The following is a 19,252-nucleotide window of genomic DNA, read 5'->3' on the forward strand; positions in this document are numbered from 1 at the left end:
CAAGGACCTATGCTAAGGCATTATCACCTCCTTTTTCTTGCTGGTTATTCCTCTCTCTATGCAGCCCAGCATTCTTCTGGCTTTAGTTAACGCTTTATTACATTGCTTTGCTGCTTTAGATTGGTCCGACAAGAGCTTTGTTATAACTGGATGGATGACCCCGCATATGCAGATGCAAGGGCCCTTAAAATAAAAGAATTGCGAAAAGCTTGGAAAAGCCATAATCTGTCCTCCTTCCGAAGAAAGATCTGCCTCACTGGGAATGGAATTGAGCAGGAGCTCCTCCAAAATATCTCCCCCATTGGCAGACCTGGCTGAATCTTTGGGTTCGAATAGACATAGCTCCAAGAAAAAGAAGAGCCACTCCACAAAGCACTCAAAATACTCTGCATCAAAAAAGCATTGACTCTTGAGTGCACCGGTGCCACCGAAGCATGGAGCACAGTCAATGCATAGGGCTGCATCAAAACCACTGACACACTGCTCTCTGACAATGCTACCATTGGAAGCATCAGGCTGTGATTCTCTCTACACAATTGTATGCCAATCAGATGAGCTGTTTAATGGGATCAGAGGGAGATATAATACCTCTGCCTTCACTGGTCACCAGAACATTCTCACCAAGAAAATTTCTGGACCCAAGGACTAAGAATAGAAACACCAGATCTTGTTTGCTCTCTAGTGCTTCTAATTTCTAACCATCTTCCGACTCAGATTATACAGAGTCCAGAAAGTATTCTAATCCCAGTCTCAGAAGAAGCTGTTCCACCACCTACATAAAGTTATCCGCTTGAGCAAGTAGTGGAGTTGGTGAAGGATTTCTTTACCTCTTTGCTGGCTAAGCTAAAAAAGAAAAAGGGTACCATCCACAAATTAAGGAACAGACTGTAGAGGTCCATTCCTTCTTCACAGGACCAGAAAAACCTTCTATAAGGCATCCTTACTATTATCAAAGACCATGCTTCCAGATGTGCACCTTCTAGCAATTCGTTTATGTATGCCATCTCTACTTCTGCAGCACCAGCAAATTCTGTCTCATCCCAGACAACGTGTCTATCAGCTAAAATCAACAAATCAAATCCAGCCAAACCTGGACAAAGTTTTTTGACAACCTTCCAAATCCAGCAATCAGCCATTTTGGTAAAAGGGAGAATCCAGCACTATTGCACAGGTGTTGGAAGGTCATGAAAGACCGCTGGGTTCTTAAAATTGTGAAGTCTGGATACTGTTTATGTTTCTCTCAGCTTCCCATTCTCATCATTTGCACTTCTACCTGGATCTATCTCACATGATGCAACTCTCTACAGGTGCAGTTGCTCCTTGAAGAGCAGGCCATCTATATGGCCAAAGGTTCTATTCCTGCTAATTCCTCATCCCTAAGAAATCTGGGGGACAGAGACTCATCCTGGATTTAAGAAACCTGAACGAGTACATACTCTGGGAGAAATTCAAAATGTATTCCCTACACACAATCCTCCCTTTCATGTAGAAGGGGGAATGCATGTACTTTCTGAACTTAGATGCATGTGCTCACATTCCTATCCATCCCTTTCACTGGGGTTGGTTACACTGTACAGTGGATTCTTCCCACTACCAATACAGAGTACTCCCCTTCGGTCTGTCATCAGAACCAAGGGTCTTTTACCAAGTGCCTAGCTGTAGTTACAGCACATCTGCGACAACGGTGCGTTTAAATCTTCTCTTACTTGGACGACTGGCTGATAACAGCAAATTTTCTTGTACTAACTCATTGCAAACATAAATACAACTTCTACAGTCTCTGGGTTTCCTAATAAATTTCAAGAAATCAATTCTAATTCCCTCTAAGGATCAGATTCATTGGAGCATAGATAGATTCTCTGCAAGACAGAGCATTTCTTTCCTTAGACTGAGTGAATATTGTCATATCGCTACTGCATAGACTGTTGCACACACATCAGTCAACAGCCAAAGATGTGATGGTTGTCCTGGGCCACATGACAGCGGCGATCAACATAGTTCCTCTAACCCATCTTCATATATGACATCTACAATGGGGGCCTTTATTCACAATGGAATCAGCTCACTTGGCCTTTGACTACAAAAGTACAGTTTTCAATAGAAATGAAACAGGATCTACACTGGTGGCTTGACTCTTACCCTTCAAGAGGGGCACCATTATGATTTCCCCCAAGTAATGTTGGTGAGGGATGCCTCCACAAAAGGTTGGAGAGTTCACAGAACCCCAGTTTAGAGAAAAACATTTTCAAATCAATCTCCTGGAGTTTGAGGGTGATCAGATATGCTTTAACAACCTTTACTCGGCTGCTCAAGGGGAAGAGCATCCTCATTCAGACCGATAACCAAGTCATCATGTTCTACATAAACAAACAAGAAGGTACAAGGTCATGGACTCTTTGCCTGGAAGTGATGAAGATATCAAAATGGGTACATAGGTCACTTGCAGAAAAGCAGGATGATTATCTTCCAGGAATCTTCAGCAGAGCCTTTCAACTACATGAATGGTCTCTCTAGCAAACAGACAACGGGCTGTGGTCTATGGAATCTTCCAACGATAGACCTCTTTGCATTAGAACTAAACAGAAAACTAGAAACGTTCTGCACCATTCTTCCCATCAAACTCAGAACTGCTCAAGATGCTTTTCTGCTTGACTGGCATGCAGATCTCATGTTTGCTTTTCCACCAATCCCACTAATATCCAGGATTGTACAAAAAGGGCTCCAATACTGGGCCTATCTGATTCTCATAGCTCCGATGTGGCACAGACAAGGTTGGTTTGCATATGTAGTGCAGCTATCCAGCAGTTCTTTGATCTTTCTCGGATCAGATCCATCCTTATTAACCCAAGGAGGAGGATATCTGTTTTGCATCCAAACCTACCATTTTTTAATCTAATGGCTTTGTGTTGAGCACTCAGTTGCCGGATTGTCCTTATCAAATGCAGTTGAGGACATTGTAATTTCTTCAAGAGAAACCATCAACTAGCACAACCTATGATTTTAAATGGAAAAGATTTTTCACATGGTGACAGCAAAGTTCTTTACATTCATTTTTCTGTGAACCTAAGGACTTGCTTATCTACTTGTTCTAGCCTCTAGCTATCTGCTTTGGGTCTTAGCACCATCAATGAGAGCAATCTCAGTGCTGTAGCCGCTTATGCTCATGCAATCTCAGTGCTGTAGCCGCTTATGAGTGCAGAAAAGAATCTGCACTCATTCTTTTAGTGTGAAAATTCATGAAAGGCGTATGGCATATTAAGCCTTCAGTCACGAAACTACCGGTTCCATGGGATTTAAATGTGGTCCTAGCATGCCCACGAAGCTGTCATTTGAGCCATTAGAATCTGTTTCTCTCAAATTCCTAACATGCAGGCCGATACGGTAAAAGTCGTGGGAGAGCGGGCGAGCACACAGGCTGTGCACGCGATTTAGTATTCAATTGAGGGCCCGCGGTAAAAAGAGGCGCTAGGGACACTAGCGTGTCCCTAGTGCCTCTTTTTTGACAGGAGCGGTGGCTGTCAGCGAGTTTGACAGCCGACGCTCAATTTTGCCAGCATCTGTTTTCAAACCCGCTGACAGCCACGGGTTCGGAAACCGGACGCCAGCAAAATTGAGCGACTGGTTTTCAAGCCGTGGGCTGATTTTAAATTTTTTTTTTTAAATTTTAAATTATTTTTTACTTTTGGGACCTCCAACTTAATATCGCCATGATATTAAGTCGGAGGGTGTACAGAAAAGCAGTTTTACTGCTTTTCTGTACAGTTTCCCGGTGCCGGAAGAAATTAACGCCTACCTTTGGGTAGGCGCTAATTTCTGAAAGTAAAATGTGTGGCTTGGCTGCACATTTTACTTACTGAATCGCGCGAGAATAACTAATAGGGCCATCAACATGCATTTGCATGTTGCGGGTGCTATTAGTTTTTTTGGGGGGGGGGGGGGTTGGCCATGCGTTTTCGACGAGCTATTACCCCTTACTGAATAAGGGGTAAAGCTAGCACATCGAAAACGCTCGTCCAAACCCGGGTTAACAGTGCCTTGAGAGGGCAACTTTAAAACGAGTACGTGGGTGCCCCTATATGCACGCAAGCGCACATTCGCAGGAGTTTTAAATAGTGCGTGCGATTACACTCATACTTTTTAAAATATGCCTACCATGTGCATGTGTGCTCCTAATTTTAATTGGTTACTCGAGCAAATGTAATTCGCGTATCTTCCTTAGGATTTTCTTGGCTTTAATGGGCTCAGATAAACTGATTTTTAAAACGTGCTTGCATGAAGAATATTCCCAGTTTTATCCATTAGTCCACCAATTTGCCTAGTCCGTCTCGAGGTCATTCAGACCTCTGGTTCTTCAGCCTGCACGCTCCCTGGTTTACCCGGACCCCTCAACCAGTCATTTTAGGCCTAAAAAGAGATTTTTGTAGACTTATTAATCAAGAGCAGAAGTAAATATATGTGGCTAACAGGTTTCCGCATGCTGTGGCCGTCTGATTTAAAATACGGATTTACACGAGTAAATGTTGGACTCGCCCCTGACATGCCCCAGATCCCCCTCCTTTTTTTAAATTCGCGCATGTGTATACTCCCTTGTAATTTGCGGCTTTTAAAATACGCATTGCTCCCTTTTAATGGAAGCAACGCTTTTAAAATTCACCTCTGTGTTTTGTACAAAAGGATGAGAAATAAATAAAATGTGGTGATGCAAAAGACTAAAATGTTTGTATGAAATTTTACAAGGTTAGGGCTGTATGTTTTAATGACAAATATTTATGTTGACTGCAAGCTGTTTCATATTGGGGTAGATTTTAAAAGGGTGCGTGCGCCACCTGGCGCGCGCACATGTACACCCGATTTTATAACTTGCGCACACAAGTTACAAAATCCAGGATCGGCGCGCACAAGTGCCGAGCCGCGCAGTCTTTTGCCTGTTCTTTCTCAGGCGGCTCCGAAATCTTTCCCCCCCACCTTCCCCTACCTCCCCCGCCCGTTCCCCCCACCTTTTATTTTTTTCTATCTTTTATTTCACAATTTACTTCAGCCAACTGCCGGCGCGCGATCCCAAGCACAGCAGCAAATATGGCTGCTGTGCCGGGAGCCTGACCCCGCCCCCTGACCTCCCCGCCCCTCCCCCACTCCTTTAGTAAAGCCCTGGGACTTACACGCGTAACATTTTGAAAATCCGGCCCATTATTTTTTAACTAACACAGATTGCCATAATAAATATTTGCTTAGTTATGATTTCTTTTTAAGTGACAAATATGAGTACAATTCTAATTTTTGGTAGAGGAAAGTTATTGTGCTTTGCTTACTATCTAAGATGAAAAATTATAACCAAAATAAATCTCTTTGTGATAGGAAGGAACAGGCCCTCGTGTTATTTCTGCTTTTGTGGAAATTATATTTGACAATTCTGACAACAGATTACCAGTAAGTTAATTTACTCTTTGTAATTAGATTTTATACCCCATGCATTTTACACCTTTTGCATGTTCATTTGACAGCTACTTGCTACCCAGGAATAACTCTTCATTTCATCTGAAAACCAGATTTTTAAGAGAAGCACTGCTTGCCAAGGAAAAGCCCTGTGGGGTGAATCCACTTGTCCATCATTGTTATGACTGGCCTGGGCTTCCATTTTTGCATTTGTTTCCTCCAGGTGCCACAAAGTATTATGATAAAATACATTTTTTTTAATTTTGCTTGACCCAGCAGTTTCCTCCTGCTCCTTAGGATTTTTATCTCAATGAGAAACAGTACTGGGATCTGGTGCCATGAACTTTTATTTACAGTTATCGAGGGATTTTTATATCCCTAGCCCCCACGGTACCTAGTTTGGTCTTTACAATGGTGGGCTGGGGCCATGCACCAGGACTCTTATGAACCCTGCAGTCTTAGACTCTGAATCTGGCCATTAGGTGTCATCATTAAGCAATGACTATGACTCTTTTTTTCCTCCCCCCACTGCCTCTGCAGCACTCCCGTCCTAACAGACTCGAGAAGCAGAAAATCTGACATAGGGATTGACCCCGGACCTTCTGGATGGCAGTGCATAGTACTTGCTTCCTGAGCCTTATTAGTTATTGAACAAGTGCCTGAATGCTAGGTAAAACTTACCAGAGGTGGTCTCTATTCCAAAAATAGGCATTTTAACATGAAATACCATTTAGTTCCCGAGAAGGTAGTATTTGAAGCTTTTTTGGGGGGTTAATTAACGTATTTGTATTAATATTGGTGATATTTAAACATTGTATTATAAACAGTGGAGAAAACAAAAAATTCAAAGACGTAATTTTCTGTGGTTTTTTTTTTTTTTTTTTAAGATTGACAAAGAGGAAGTTTCTCTTCGCAGAGTCATTGGTGCTAAAAAAGACCAATATTTCTTGGACAAGAAGATGGTGACGTAAGTACCTTTTATCTAATTAATGAAATTGATGGAAAAATGTTAGGTACCATTCTACAAATTAATGATCATTGATAGCATGTAGATTGAACTTAGTTATTACTTCTTTGTTCAATTGCACTAAAGACTAAATACTGTAAAGGCATTCAGAGTCGTGCTAAACACCAAAATGTAGGTTGAATGTAGTGTTTTGGGAATGAAGTAACGCATTTGAAATCTGGAAGAAATTTAAAAAAACAAAACCTAGATTTTTAAACCAGTTACATTTTACTAGTTTTTGTTATAAGCAAGCATTGTGAAAGTTTCTTTGCCTTTGGTTAGTGCAGGGATAGGCAACTCTGATCCTCGAGTGCTGCAAGCTGGTCGTTGCAAAGGTAGACAACTACAGTCCTCCAGTACCATAAGCTGGTCTGCTTTTCAAGATACCCATACTGAATATTCATGAAATGCACTGGCTCCCTTGTGTACAAATTCAGCTCATGCCTATTCATTGTGGATATACTTAAAACCAGACTGGCTTGTAGCACTCGAAGACTGAAGTTTCATACTCTGGGTTAGTGATTAGTAAAGCAAGTTTGTAATGTGTGACAATTAGCTTAAAACAAAAAAGGATTTTTTTAATGCATTGAATAACCTTTGAGTTGAATGGGAGTTAATAAAGCAATAACTTGTTAGACCACACAATAAATTAAACTGTCTAAAGAGAAGTAAAACATAACTGTTTTGCATTATAAAGTGTAGTATATGAGGCCAGCTTGATGACTCAATAGTAGTACTATATGGGGAAGATCAGGATTTGATTTTCAGAGCTTGCTTCTATTGTGTCAGCAGGTGCTGGGAGCACTGTGCTGGCAATGATCCCATCTCCTAGAAGATGGAAGTTTGGCCATTGCAAACATTGACACCTATTGGTCATATTTGCATGAGTCCTGGGTTCCAAGAGGAGCTGTGGTCTGTAGCACATGGCCAAAGGACACGCTTTCTGATCTGCAGAATGGGTGTAAAATTTTAACGATAATGTGAACATAAATTCATTAAGTGGATGCAAAACCCATAATTCATTATCCATAAAGTTTGCTTTTTACTTACGTTTTTTTTTTCATTTTTGATCTTTATACAATTTGCAATTTTTGTGCAGGCCTAATCCAAAACATTTACGTATCCTATCTCATTCATCATGGATTACATGTTCTCAGGCACCCACTTTTGCTACTTCAGGAACCAGTGGCCCAACTTAGAAAAAAAAATGTGAACCTGGACACCAAATAAAATATTTCTGTAGAGATCTATGTTGTTACCTTATAAAAGAAGTATTTCAGTGATGTCACGTGCTTCACATAATGAAACCTTATTGATTACATATCACAGACATATTTATGAATTACAACTACAAAGCCTTGGTTAGAATAAGTCTTATGATTTGGCAAATACCTGAAATTGTTTTACTCTTCTGTCTTTTATAAACAAAGAATAAGACTTGTACCTATATAAATCCAGCTTTATATTACAGGAAAAATGATGTAATGAATCTTCTTGAAAGTGCTGGCTTTTCACGCAGCAATCCTTACTATATCGTGAAACAAGGAAAGGTGAGCTAATTCAAAACAATCGTTTAGGGATAAAGTGTGCTAAGACCTTTTTAGGGTAGAGATTAAACTCATATTTTAAGAGATGCGATTCCAAGTTGTGCATTGCTGGCAAAATATCAATTATTAGAAAGATGTGTTTAGAGTATAGTATCTAAGTTTGTGAATTGGCACTTATGTCTTTACTAAAGGATATGGAAGTTGTAAGAATTAGTATTTTTTTTACTTCAAGTATAGATCAATCAGATGGCCACAGCTCCTGACTCACAAAGATTGAAACTGTTGAGAGAGGTAGCTGGAACCAGAGTATATGATGAACGCAAAGAAGAGAGCATCTCCTTGATGAAAGAAACTGGTAAAATATTTCATATAGTATTACAGTGCTATAAAGCTGTGATGTGACTGTTCTTTCAATATAGTTTACTTTTGGGGACAGAGCTATACATTAATGTACTGTGCGCAGTTTACAGCTGAAATGGTAATTTTATTTGTAGTGTGTTAGAACTAGATTTTTTCTCTTTGAAGTTTTTAGGTTTTCCTGACTTTTTAATTTTTTTTTATGAATTTTATGTAGTGACCTAAAATCAGTCGCAACAAGACTGCATTAGCTGGATCACTGTAGATCTGAGATCTAGGTTTAGGAATTGAGAGAGCAGATGAGTGAGATGTAATCAGCAGCAGTTCTTTTGAAGCTTATCTGTTGCTGAATATAGGTGGCAGAATTTATTATTTATTTTTATTTATTTATTCCATTTTATATTTATAAGCATTTGATATTTTATCTTGGGCCTACCTTTAGGAAAAAGGCAGATTACATACAGTAAAAGGCATTGGGTAGATAAGAAATGGATACATTCAATTATATACAAATATGAGTTAGCTTGTTGGGTAAATAGATAAGGTGGGGTACCTTAGGTAGGAATAAAGAAGAAGATGCATTTATCATTGGCTACTTGACTGCTATGTTTTAAGCTACTCTGAGTGGAGGTAAGTAACATGAAGTGATATATTTTATTATATATTATATATTTTATTAGTATAAATCCTTTTTTAAAAATGTGCGACTTTTTATTTGAAGCGCTCAAAAAGTGGAATATAAATCTAAAAATAAATAAATGTTTGTATCTTTAACCGCATAAACATTTTCGATATGTGGTATAGAAATGTTTAAATATATGTATGTATTCATTCCACTTGATATACCACCTATATTCACCAATCTTGACTGTGTACAATAAGGGCCAGATTTTAAAACTTATGCGCAGGCATAGATTTGTGCACGCAACCTGGCGCGCACAAATCTACGCCCAATTTTATAACATGCGCGCATGTTATAAAATCCGGGGTCGGCATGTCAAGGGGGTGCACACTTGTGCACCTTGCACGCGCCAAGCCCTAGGGGAGCCCCGAATGGCTTTCCCCTTTCCCTCCGAGGCCGCTCCAAAATTGGGAACTTTTTTTTCGGTCCCCCTCACCTTCCCCTCCCTTCCCCACCCCCTAGCCCTACCTAAATCCCACCCCCTACCTTATTTTATTTCTTACGCCTGCCTGAGGCAGGCGTATCTTGTGCGTGCTGGCCGGCCGCAACGAAGGAGGCCTCTGGACCGCCCCCGGACCAGCCCCCTACCCGCCTCTTTTTCAAAGCCCTTAGACATACGTGCGTCCCGGGGCTTGCGCGCGCAGGGGCAGATTTTCTCGGGTTATGCACGTAGTCTTTGAAAATCTGCCCCTAATTCTATAGAAAACCCTCCTTCCCCATAGATCTCCCCCAGTGTACATACCTATTGACTGTATGCTCCTATCAGAACATTGACTGGAGTACTAGTGCTGCTGGTAGTCATGAAGGAATTTGGAGAAGAATGGTTAGATATGCTCGTTACCAGGAGTTGGTTGGCTAGCTACAGAATACTTGGTTTTCAGAATGAGAGCTAGTAATATTTTGGCCAATGGAGAAATTACTTACCTGATAATTTCATATTCCTTAGTTTAGATAGATGGACTCAGGACCAATGGGTTATATGCTCCCCTACTGGCAGATGGAGACTGAGTCAGGTTTCAAAGCTGACGTCACTTTAGACACACCCCTGCAGAGACCTCAGCCCTTGAGTATTCTCTTCAAAAGCCATTGTGGACATACTATTGACAAAATGTGATTAAAATGTGATTAAAAAATGGATAACCATGGACTTCCGGCGATGACGTCATCTGTTCAGACGTCTGCGGGGTAAGCTCTGTGGCCTCCCTCCAAGCACCCTCCCGATAAATCCGTATGATGGCGGAAATCGAGTCTACCTTTTGCTGGGGAGTATTGTTGAGCGCATAGCCCCTTCACCGGCACAGTCGGTGCACCACGGGAGATTAATTATGAAGGCAGCAGAAACAGAATGGGGCAAAACTGGGTGTGGAGCGGCCAAGATGGTGGTCACTTGGGGGTCATGCCATGGGTAATCAACCGGTATAGTGAGCGAATTACAGCGTTCCATCTCAGGCGGCTATTTCAAGGCCTCCTACAGCGGCGGATGAGCGGGTGCAGAACTGTAAGACAACGGCGGCGGCCACAATAATACGATATGGCGGCTGGCCATGTGCGTCTCATTCACTACTTTAGCGGTTTGGCTCGATTGCAACGGAGTTTCACCATAGCGACAGATTTAGCGCCCCGAGGGCAGTAAATCTGCTGGTGACTGAGATCTGCCCATGCCGAACAGGCGGCGCTAAGGTGGGAGAAGGAACTTGAGTCGAGGAAGTCCGCGCCCGCCATTTTGTTGAGCGCGACGGAGCTCAAACCGCAGAGCGAGGTAGTCTGACAGCCGGCACGCAGAGCGGATGAAAGAGTGCGATTAGCGGCTGGCACCAGCAAACAAGATAGCGCCGAATTAAGGATGAATAAAGCTTATTTTTGCTACTTCTGGGCTGCCTAACACCACGAGGTGAACGAGCGGCCTGGTGTCTGGGGTTGAGCGTTCTCCCGCCCCCTTCCTCACGCTTCTTAACTCTTCGTCGGATCCCATCGCTACCGGTCCCACAGGGCAAGAATTTGAGCAGCTCCTGCACCGGGACTTTCGGTGATGATGTCGCCGGGACCGGCGGAGGATGCTTGAGCTCCGCCTCGAAAGGTTATTGCTCAAAGTGGTGGCAGCCTGTAATCCCAGCTTCGCTGTTGTATTCCACAGGCTACTTGGAACTTTCTTTCATGGATATCTCTCGCTGCACTTTCAGAATTCAGTGTGGCCTGTTATTGACTACTTGGAACTCTTTTTCTCAGATATCTCGCACTGCACTCCCGGACTTCACCGTTGCATCTTGCTGGCTTTTTGGAACTCTCTTTCTCTCAGGTATCTTTTCAGTGCTCGTTTTTCATCTGGTGGTTGTCCTGCTGACCAGGGGCCCCCTTGCGTTTTGGGAGGGGGCGATGTGACAGAGGAGCGCGCGGAGGAGTGTCGTCTGCCAGTCCCGCACCCCTGTTGCTAAGATGGCGGAGGGCCCTACAGGCGCAAAGATTCTTGATTCGCTGTCTGCAGATGCACTTCTTCAAATCTCTCAAAGTGTCACAGCAGCTTTAGACCGTCGTCTTACTAAAATACAGGCATCCATGGATGACATCAAATCGGCGCTGGAAGGTCAGACGAAACGGTTGGATGAAGCAGAACATGTTCTGTCAGACCATGGAGATCAGCCGGGCGAGTCGGAGCGCAATGTAGAAGCACTACAAGCTATCCAACGAGACTTGCTAGCCAAAATTGAAGATTTAGAAGACAGAAGCTGGAGGAACAATATCCGTATTATCGGGGTTCCAGAGTCGGTTAAGGACAGGGCGTTGTCCGAATTTGTGGAATCTTGGGTGCCGAGACAACTGGGTCTGGAGTTTTCTGTGACGCCGATGGTCTGCGAACGAGTTCATCAAATTGGAATCTTACGGGAAGGAGCGAACAGGCCTAGACCAGTACTAGCAAAAATACTGAATTGGGCCCATAAAACGCAGATCATGCGAGCGTCAAAGCAGGCGTCCCTGGACTTTCAAGGCCATAAGATACTTCTATTCAATGATTTTTCAGCGGCGATGGCAGCGCAACGAAAGACCATGTCCCCGGCGTGTACAGAGTTGCATCAGCGAGGCATCAAGTTTGGGTTGCTTTATCCAGCTAAGCTGCGAGTATTCCATGATAACAAGGTTCTTTTCTTCACCTCCAGAGATGCTGCGGACAGATTTATAGCTACCTTGCCAGCTGCAGGGGAAGAATAACCGATGATTGTTGTAGGGAACCCTTCTTTGTTGCGGAATAGAGGAAGGAAAGCTAAGGATCCTGGTTCTTGTTCAGCAACTCTTTCTCTAACCTTGGGGATCGACAGGACATGTCAAAAAATTTTGTAGCTGAGACACGATCTCGTCTGATTTCGCTACACTATCCGTGTCTTTGGAGTACAACTGGTATGTCGAGGTCCCCTTGATTGGCGGGCCTCGTGGTTCCACCATAACTCAAACTGCTGTTACAGTTGCTTGATTCTTTGTACAAGTTGTATTATTGTTTCGGGGGGGGGGGGGGGGGGGGGGGCCTAGAGGGGGGCCTTTTTCCCTACTGCTTCCAGGCATGGGGGTGGGAGGAGTGGCTCTGAGCCTCTTGGGGCGGATGTTTGTGGTGTGGATTCTGAGTGTATGTGAGATGCTATGGCTGTGGTACGGTTGGTGCGAATGGTGTGTTTGGGTTGAGAAGTTCAGTATGCTGGGACTGGGGTGGGGGGGCGGGTGGAAATCCCGGGAGACATCCCTTTCAGATGGGTGATAAGGCAGTTTTTTATGACTATTGACCTATGCCTTTGGTTATTTCCTTATGATCCTGGAGGCTTAGGCTGGGGAGCACCGGGATTTCTCTTTGTTGCCATGGCACCTTTGTCGCATACTATTGGTAATATTTTTTAAAGCAACTTAGGTGATGGCTACAGTAAAATGCTCCTCTCTTAATGTAAATGGCATACACTCCCCTATCAAACGCAAGAAACTCCTTATGGCTTTCAAACGTATGGGGTCGCAGGTTGTGTTTCTTCAAGAGACTTACCTGTCAGCGAGTGAACATGTCAAATTACAAAGAGAGTGGGTGGGGCAGTGTTTTTTCTCCTCATATTCGTCTAGAAAATGAGGGGTGGCTATACTTATTCATAAACAACTGCCTTTTCAATCAGAACAGGTATGGCACGATCCTGAAGGTCGCTATGTCATAGTTCAAGGATTGTGCAATCAGCAAAGAGTGGCTTTGTGTAATGTATAGGCACCTAATGTCTATCAGCATGCATTTTTTACTCATCTAGTGGGGATCCTTGGTGAACTCTCTGATTGTGCACTCTTGGTGGGAGGGGATTTCAATATGGTAGCCAACAAGTTGGAAGATTGCAAACCTCCTAAATCTGTAGAACTTAATGATATCCATAAAGGCCCTAACTTTCTGTGCCATGAATTGCGTTTGCTGGACATTTGCACCCTGGAGAGCAGGACTACACCTTTTTTTCACATCTTCATGGGTCTTATTCCTGTTTGTGTTTCGCGAATGTCGGTAAATAAAAGTTAATAAATAAAAAAAATAAATCTCTGAGTTCCTGTTCCCCAGGGTGACAGCCGCTACCATAGGCACTTTTGCCTTATCGGATCACGTGCCAATCTCTGTTATAGTAACCATTGGACGTACTCCTAAGTCCCCTTTTTCTTGGCGCATGTCTCCGGGGTTGTTCTTAGATAAGGAGTTTTCTCGCTACCTGGTAACCCGATGGGAAGAATATATGCTTTTAAATAATACTTCTGGTATTACACCACGGGTTCTATGGGAGGCTGGAAAGGCAGTTATGTGGGGACACATTATAACCTATGTTGCTACCCAGAATAAGAAGCGTAACATTGAAGTACTTGCATGTATGTCCTTGCTCACAGTACCACCTCCCAGGGTTGACGCCATCAAACTGAGGACCTGCAGATAGCTCCACATAGTTGGGCGAATTGAGTTTGTCAGCTGACGCCCTTGGTACCTCAACTTCCTTATCCATGTGGGTGGGAGGAAAACATTGCACTGCATGGTGCCAAACTGGACTCCCAGATATTCCAAGGACTGGGAGGGTTTGAGACTGCTTTGGTCCATGTATATGACCCAACCGACCTCTTGAAGCAGGGAGGTCACCCTGCTGGTCACCCCGAGACTCTCTTCACCCGGATCATCCAGTTGTCCAAGGACGGATGCACCAGAATTCCCTCTTTTCTCAGTACCACTACTACGACCACCATAATCTTGGAAAATGTTCTGGGGCGGTGGCCAGGCCAAAGGACAGCACCTGGAACTGATAATGGTGGTCCAGTACCGCAAGGCGTAGGAAACGCTGATGTTCTTGGCAGATTGGAATATGAAGGTAGGCTTCAGAAAGGTCCAGGAAGGTTAAGAACTCTCCTGGTTGTACGGCCATTATCACGAAGTGCAGAGTTTCCATGTGGAACTGAGAAACTCATAAATAAAGGTTGATACTCTTGAAGTCAAGGATGGGGTGAAAGGAACTTCCTTCTTGGGTATGATGAGATAGATGGAATAAGGCCCCATATCTTCCTGGGGCGCAGGTACTGGAATAATATCCCTCAGCATGAAAAGCCTTACCAAGATAGACCCCACTGTCTGCTTCTCATTCTGGGAGTGGCAAGGAGAAATCATGGACATGCCCCGAGGAAAGTAGGGAAACTCCAGTGTGTATCCTTCTTGTATGACATCCAGTACCCATTTGTCCGAAGCGATCTCAAGCCACTGCTGGTAAAAGAGGGACAGCCAACCTCCTGTCACCTCATTCCGAGGGGGGATCAGTAGAACTTCATTTGGGGAGGTGTTGGGACGAATTTGAACCAAACTTGCCTCTCTCTTGGACTGCTGATTCCGAAAGGACTGAGACCTCTCGAAGGGCTGATGCCTCTGAAATGTCAAGTTTCTTTAGGGACGAAAGCGTTGGGAGCCCCTGGGCCGACCCCTCAACGGCGAGGGGCACTGAAACTGCTTTCTCGTATGTTCTGGTAGCTGTGGCCCTGATGATTCACCCCATTTACTGTCCAGCTTTTCCAATTTGCTTCCAACGAGGAGTGATCCCTTAAAGGGAATCTTTTTGTGGGGTTTGCCTTAAAGGTTGCATCAGCTGACCAATTTTGCAATCATAGCTGTCTTCTGGCCACCACCACTGAGGCCATTCCTCTGGCTAAGGTATGGACTAGGTCAGAGCCCATATCAGATAAAAGGGCTATGAGGGCGCAACAAGAAGTGATCTGTAAGGTCATTGTTGTCACATCAAAGGATTGTTTAAGGATGGACCCCATCTGACTATTATGTGCATTCTTCAAGACCGCTCCTCTCTCCACTGGGATAGTTGTTTGCCTTGAGACGGTGCAGACCAGCGCATCCACCAAACTGTTTTCTCGCTGCTGGATCTAGCGAGTGTAGAGCTCTAAAGCTCGTCCCTCCTTTTAAAAGTTGCTTCTAGGGCGCCCCCAATCCAGGTCAATCAACTCCTGGATGGCTTCCAGTACTGGAAAGTAGCAAGAGACTTTCCATAGGGAAATCAAACTGGCCCAAGGAATCTGGATCCCTCTTCTGAGTCGTCTGGGTCCCTGCAAGGGATACCCTTGGTGAGGTGAGGCATGCCTCGAGGTCTGTAGATGGTTCTTACCAGTTGAGGTTCTGTCTGGACAGGAGCCAGTGAGGTAGCAGACTGCGCCTGTAGGAAGGCTTGAAGGCCCTGGAAAAATAATTCCATCCAAGAAAAGGTGGCAGGACCCATGCCTAGCCCAGGAAGTACTGGGCTAGGTGTCGCTGAATTTCCCTCTCCCACAGGTGGCCCAGTCCTAGGGAACTAAGATCCGGGGTACTTCCAGTTAAGGTTGTGGCTAACCCATCATCTGAATGGAGGAGCTGGGCTTAGCAAAGTTTGAGGAAGCCGACTCTCCTTGGGCTTCTTCACAGTACTACACAGGTTAGAATTCAAGTCAGGCCGAGAAGCCTTAACACAACAAACAGCACAGAGAAGAAGGCGCTTAGGTTTCTTGGTTGCTGGCGCCATTGATGGCGATAACTCTGCGTTCCAATCAGCTGGTACTTAAAGAATTATATGCGCACAAATTTAGAGCGATTAGATGGGGTGAGGCACACGCTCGGTCCATGTGCTCAGCTTTTCCCATATGCGCTTATGGCGTGCACTGACATAACGCGCACAGTGCTTTCAGAGTTGTGTGCATAAGTACGCACTGACATTATGCGCAATGCCGACTGCACATACCAAAGTTCTACGTTGGGCCGAACAACACACACAGCAACGCGCGCAAGATGGCACCAATGAGGCCGACCAGGCAGTGTGCCTAATGCAGGGCCTAGCCCACCAATGGCTGCCCAACCCGCTCGGAGGCCCAATTCCCCTTACCCCCCATGGGAGTGGGAACGATGTCAGTACAGCGCACAGAGACCAGAGGAAACCTACCAGAAGTCCCTCCAATCGTCTCTGGATTGGTAAAATGTATTTATTAATTTTTTAAACTTACCTGGCTCAGCACTTACTGGCTGAGTACGGAGACGGTTTCTAGCTGTGGGGGGAGAGGGATTTGTCTGTCATCGCAGTGCTCGGCTTCCTGCACCCGCTGCCTTTCAGCCTCTTTTGTAGCAAAGTCCACACCAGGAACCGGCTACTGGACCAAGGTATAACTCTGAGGGATCTCGGAAATCACCTCAGGAATTCTCAACTGGGGGAGGGACCTTTAGTCTTTCTCCAATTTAAAAGTAGAAATTTCTTCTTCCAAAGAATACAGTGATCCCGATAGAGAAAGCACATTCACATCTGCTAGGAGACAGAGAGATACTGAAGGGCTGAGGTCACTGCAGGGGTGTATCTTAAGGTGACGTCAGCTTTCAAACCTGATTCCGTCTCTATCTGCTAGCAGGGGAGCATATACCTCATTGGTCCTGAGTCCATCTGGCTACACGCTAGGAAATATTCCACGTGTGTGGTAAAGAGAGAGCAAAAACCTCAATCTATAAATCTGGTTGAGTGAGTTTTTCTCAATCGATAACTAATCAGAAAAATATTTGGGAAGATTGCAGGGAATTTTGCGACATACTGGTTTATATTATGACTTGTAAGATTTCATACAATATTTCCTATTAATTTTTTTTTTTGCACAAACCTCAAAGGAAATCCCAAAAAAACAAATAAGGAAACAATACTGTCTTTCAACAAACCTTTTTTGATGTAAACATATTAATTCTATCTGATAATGCATCAGCAAGCCTGATGGCATGCCCTATAATAAACAGCCGTGGCCGTTGTTTCGCATCTAAGCTTCATCAGGAGCCCCGTGATCACATAAGCAACTCAAACTACACCATTTAACTCTAGTTCTCTTCATTCATTAATCCATCATTGTTGAAGGACTGCATTCGTCTCACCATGAAGGAACAGCACTGTATTGAGCCAAGATCACTATTGATCTTGGTTCTATAATTTTATTTGATATAGAAAAAAAGACTTAAAATATATTCTTTCTCACACGAATTGCAAATGATGGAGCTGTCCGTGCGGCCTGTTAATTATACGGTACACCGTCAGGCTTGCTGATGCGTTAACAAATAGAATTAATAAATTTACATCAAAAAAATGTTGTTGCAAGACAGTATTGTTATCTTATTTGTTTTGGCATTTCCTTTTTTGAGGTTTGTGTCATTGTGGTTGGAGATTCCTGGTTCCTTTTTTTTTGGGTAAATTTATTTTTTTGGACCATCTCTAATAGTAAGCCACATTCACATGTGCTCTGGTTTACCAGAGGATAGAAGTGGCGTTCTTTCTGTTCTGTACACTGTAGTTATCAATGCAGTATAACTAAAGTGCCTGCAGGTAATAATTAATATTTAGGTGTTGATTTTTTTCAGCAACCTTTCTTCCCTTTATTCTAACAATGTTGGTCTGCATACCTATTATTTGTCTATTTAAAAGGATTTATCCACCGCCATTCCAATCTTATAAAATATTTTGTGTGCTGCTTTTTGCATTTTTTTTTTAAGTTTATCCTTGGCCAATCATTGTTTATATTGCTTTTTAGTTTCTTTATATTTACTTTATGTATTTTTCCCCCAAGAGGGAAAACGAGAAAAAATAAATGAATTGCTGAAGTACATTGAAGAGCGATTGCACACTCTGGAGGAGGAGAAAGAAGAACTTGCTCAGTACCAGAAATGGGATAAAATGAGGAGAGCTCTGGAATATACCATCTACAACCAGGAACTCAATGAGACCCGTGCCAAGCTTGATGAGGTAGCGTGCATTCTCCATACTATGGATTTCAGCTCTGTGTGGTTTTTTGAATGTAGTGGTTGATCTGTTACATAAAAATAGAAAACTCCTAAGACCTGCTGCTAGCTCAGGAGTCGTCACTGCTATTTTGGTAAGTCTGGACCTGAAGGGAGCTGCCGCTGCTTCAGCAGTATTGGGCCCAGAAAGAGCCACTGTGGCCGGATTGGACCTGCTCTCTGCATGCAGAAAAGATGAAAAGCCGGAAGAGAGAGAGCCAAAATAAAAAAAAATAAATAATAAAAAAAAATTTTTTTGAGACTTTTTTTTTTTACCCTGTCTTCTAAACATTTTGGCTGCATATGTAAATATAACATATATGCAGAAAATTATGCTGATTGTAAAAAAAAACAGGAAGATGTAATTATTGCTTCTCACAAAAGAAGTGATGCATGCTGGGGATGCAAGATCTGCAGTAATCTTGCTTCTCATAGGTAAAAGTTTGGGCTTCAGAGAATCCCAAAAGCCTGTAACTGCCTTTTTATGGACTGCAAGCTCTTTAAATGTGCAGCCAATTAGTTGTGTTGATGAATTGTTTGTTCTTTTACTTTCAGCTTTCTTCAAAGCGTGAGACCAATGGAGAAAAATCAAGGCAGCTCAGAGATGCTCAGCAGGATGCAAGAGATAAAATGGAGGTAGGACAGAGAAAAGTTATTCTGTCATTTTTGAATACCGTTTTGTTTTTTAAATTTGATTACAGTTACACAGTATATTCATATCTGATTTATTTGTTTTTGTAATTAAAATCCATGATGCCAAGGCATGGAAACATGCAGAAGCAGTGTTCACAGCTCTATGAAGCATTGCTCAAGAGTGGTATGTACTGGTTGTCTTAAGAGCACATGTCTTTCAGGTTTCAGAGAGAACTAATGTCTAGGACCTTCCGCCTAAGAATTGTCATACTGTTGTCTGGCTAGAAGGGAGG

At 43.3% G+C, this 19,252-nt stretch overlaps 1 protein-coding gene across 2 annotated transcripts in view; it reads left to right on the plus strand.

The window, feature by feature from the left end:
• SMC3 (structural maintenance of chromosomes 3) overlaps positions 1-19,252 on the plus strand; it is a 248,553-nt gene that overhangs the window by 50,572 nt on the left and 178,729 nt on the right. For both annotated transcript variants that reach the window (XM_029610355.1, XM_029610356.1), the window contains exons 5-10: positions 5,356-5,427; positions 6,321-6,400; positions 7,911-7,989; positions 8,224-8,341; positions 18,116-18,291; positions 18,882-18,962. In XM_029610355.1, coding sequence (XP_029466215.1) covers positions 5,356-5,427; positions 6,321-6,400; positions 7,911-7,989; positions 8,224-8,341; positions 18,116-18,291; positions 18,882-18,962 — 606 coding nt within the window. The remainder of the gene's footprint in view (positions 1-5,355; positions 5,428-6,320; positions 6,401-7,910; positions 7,990-8,223; positions 8,342-18,115; positions 18,292-18,881; positions 18,963-19,252) is intronic.

This window comes from Rhinatrema bivittatum, chromosome 7 (assembly GCF_901001135.1).
Source record: "Rhinatrema bivittatum chromosome 7, aRhiBiv1.1, whole genome shotgun sequence".
Taxonomy (NCBI): Eukaryota; Metazoa; Chordata; class Amphibia; order Gymnophiona; family Rhinatrematidae; genus Rhinatrema; species Rhinatrema bivittatum.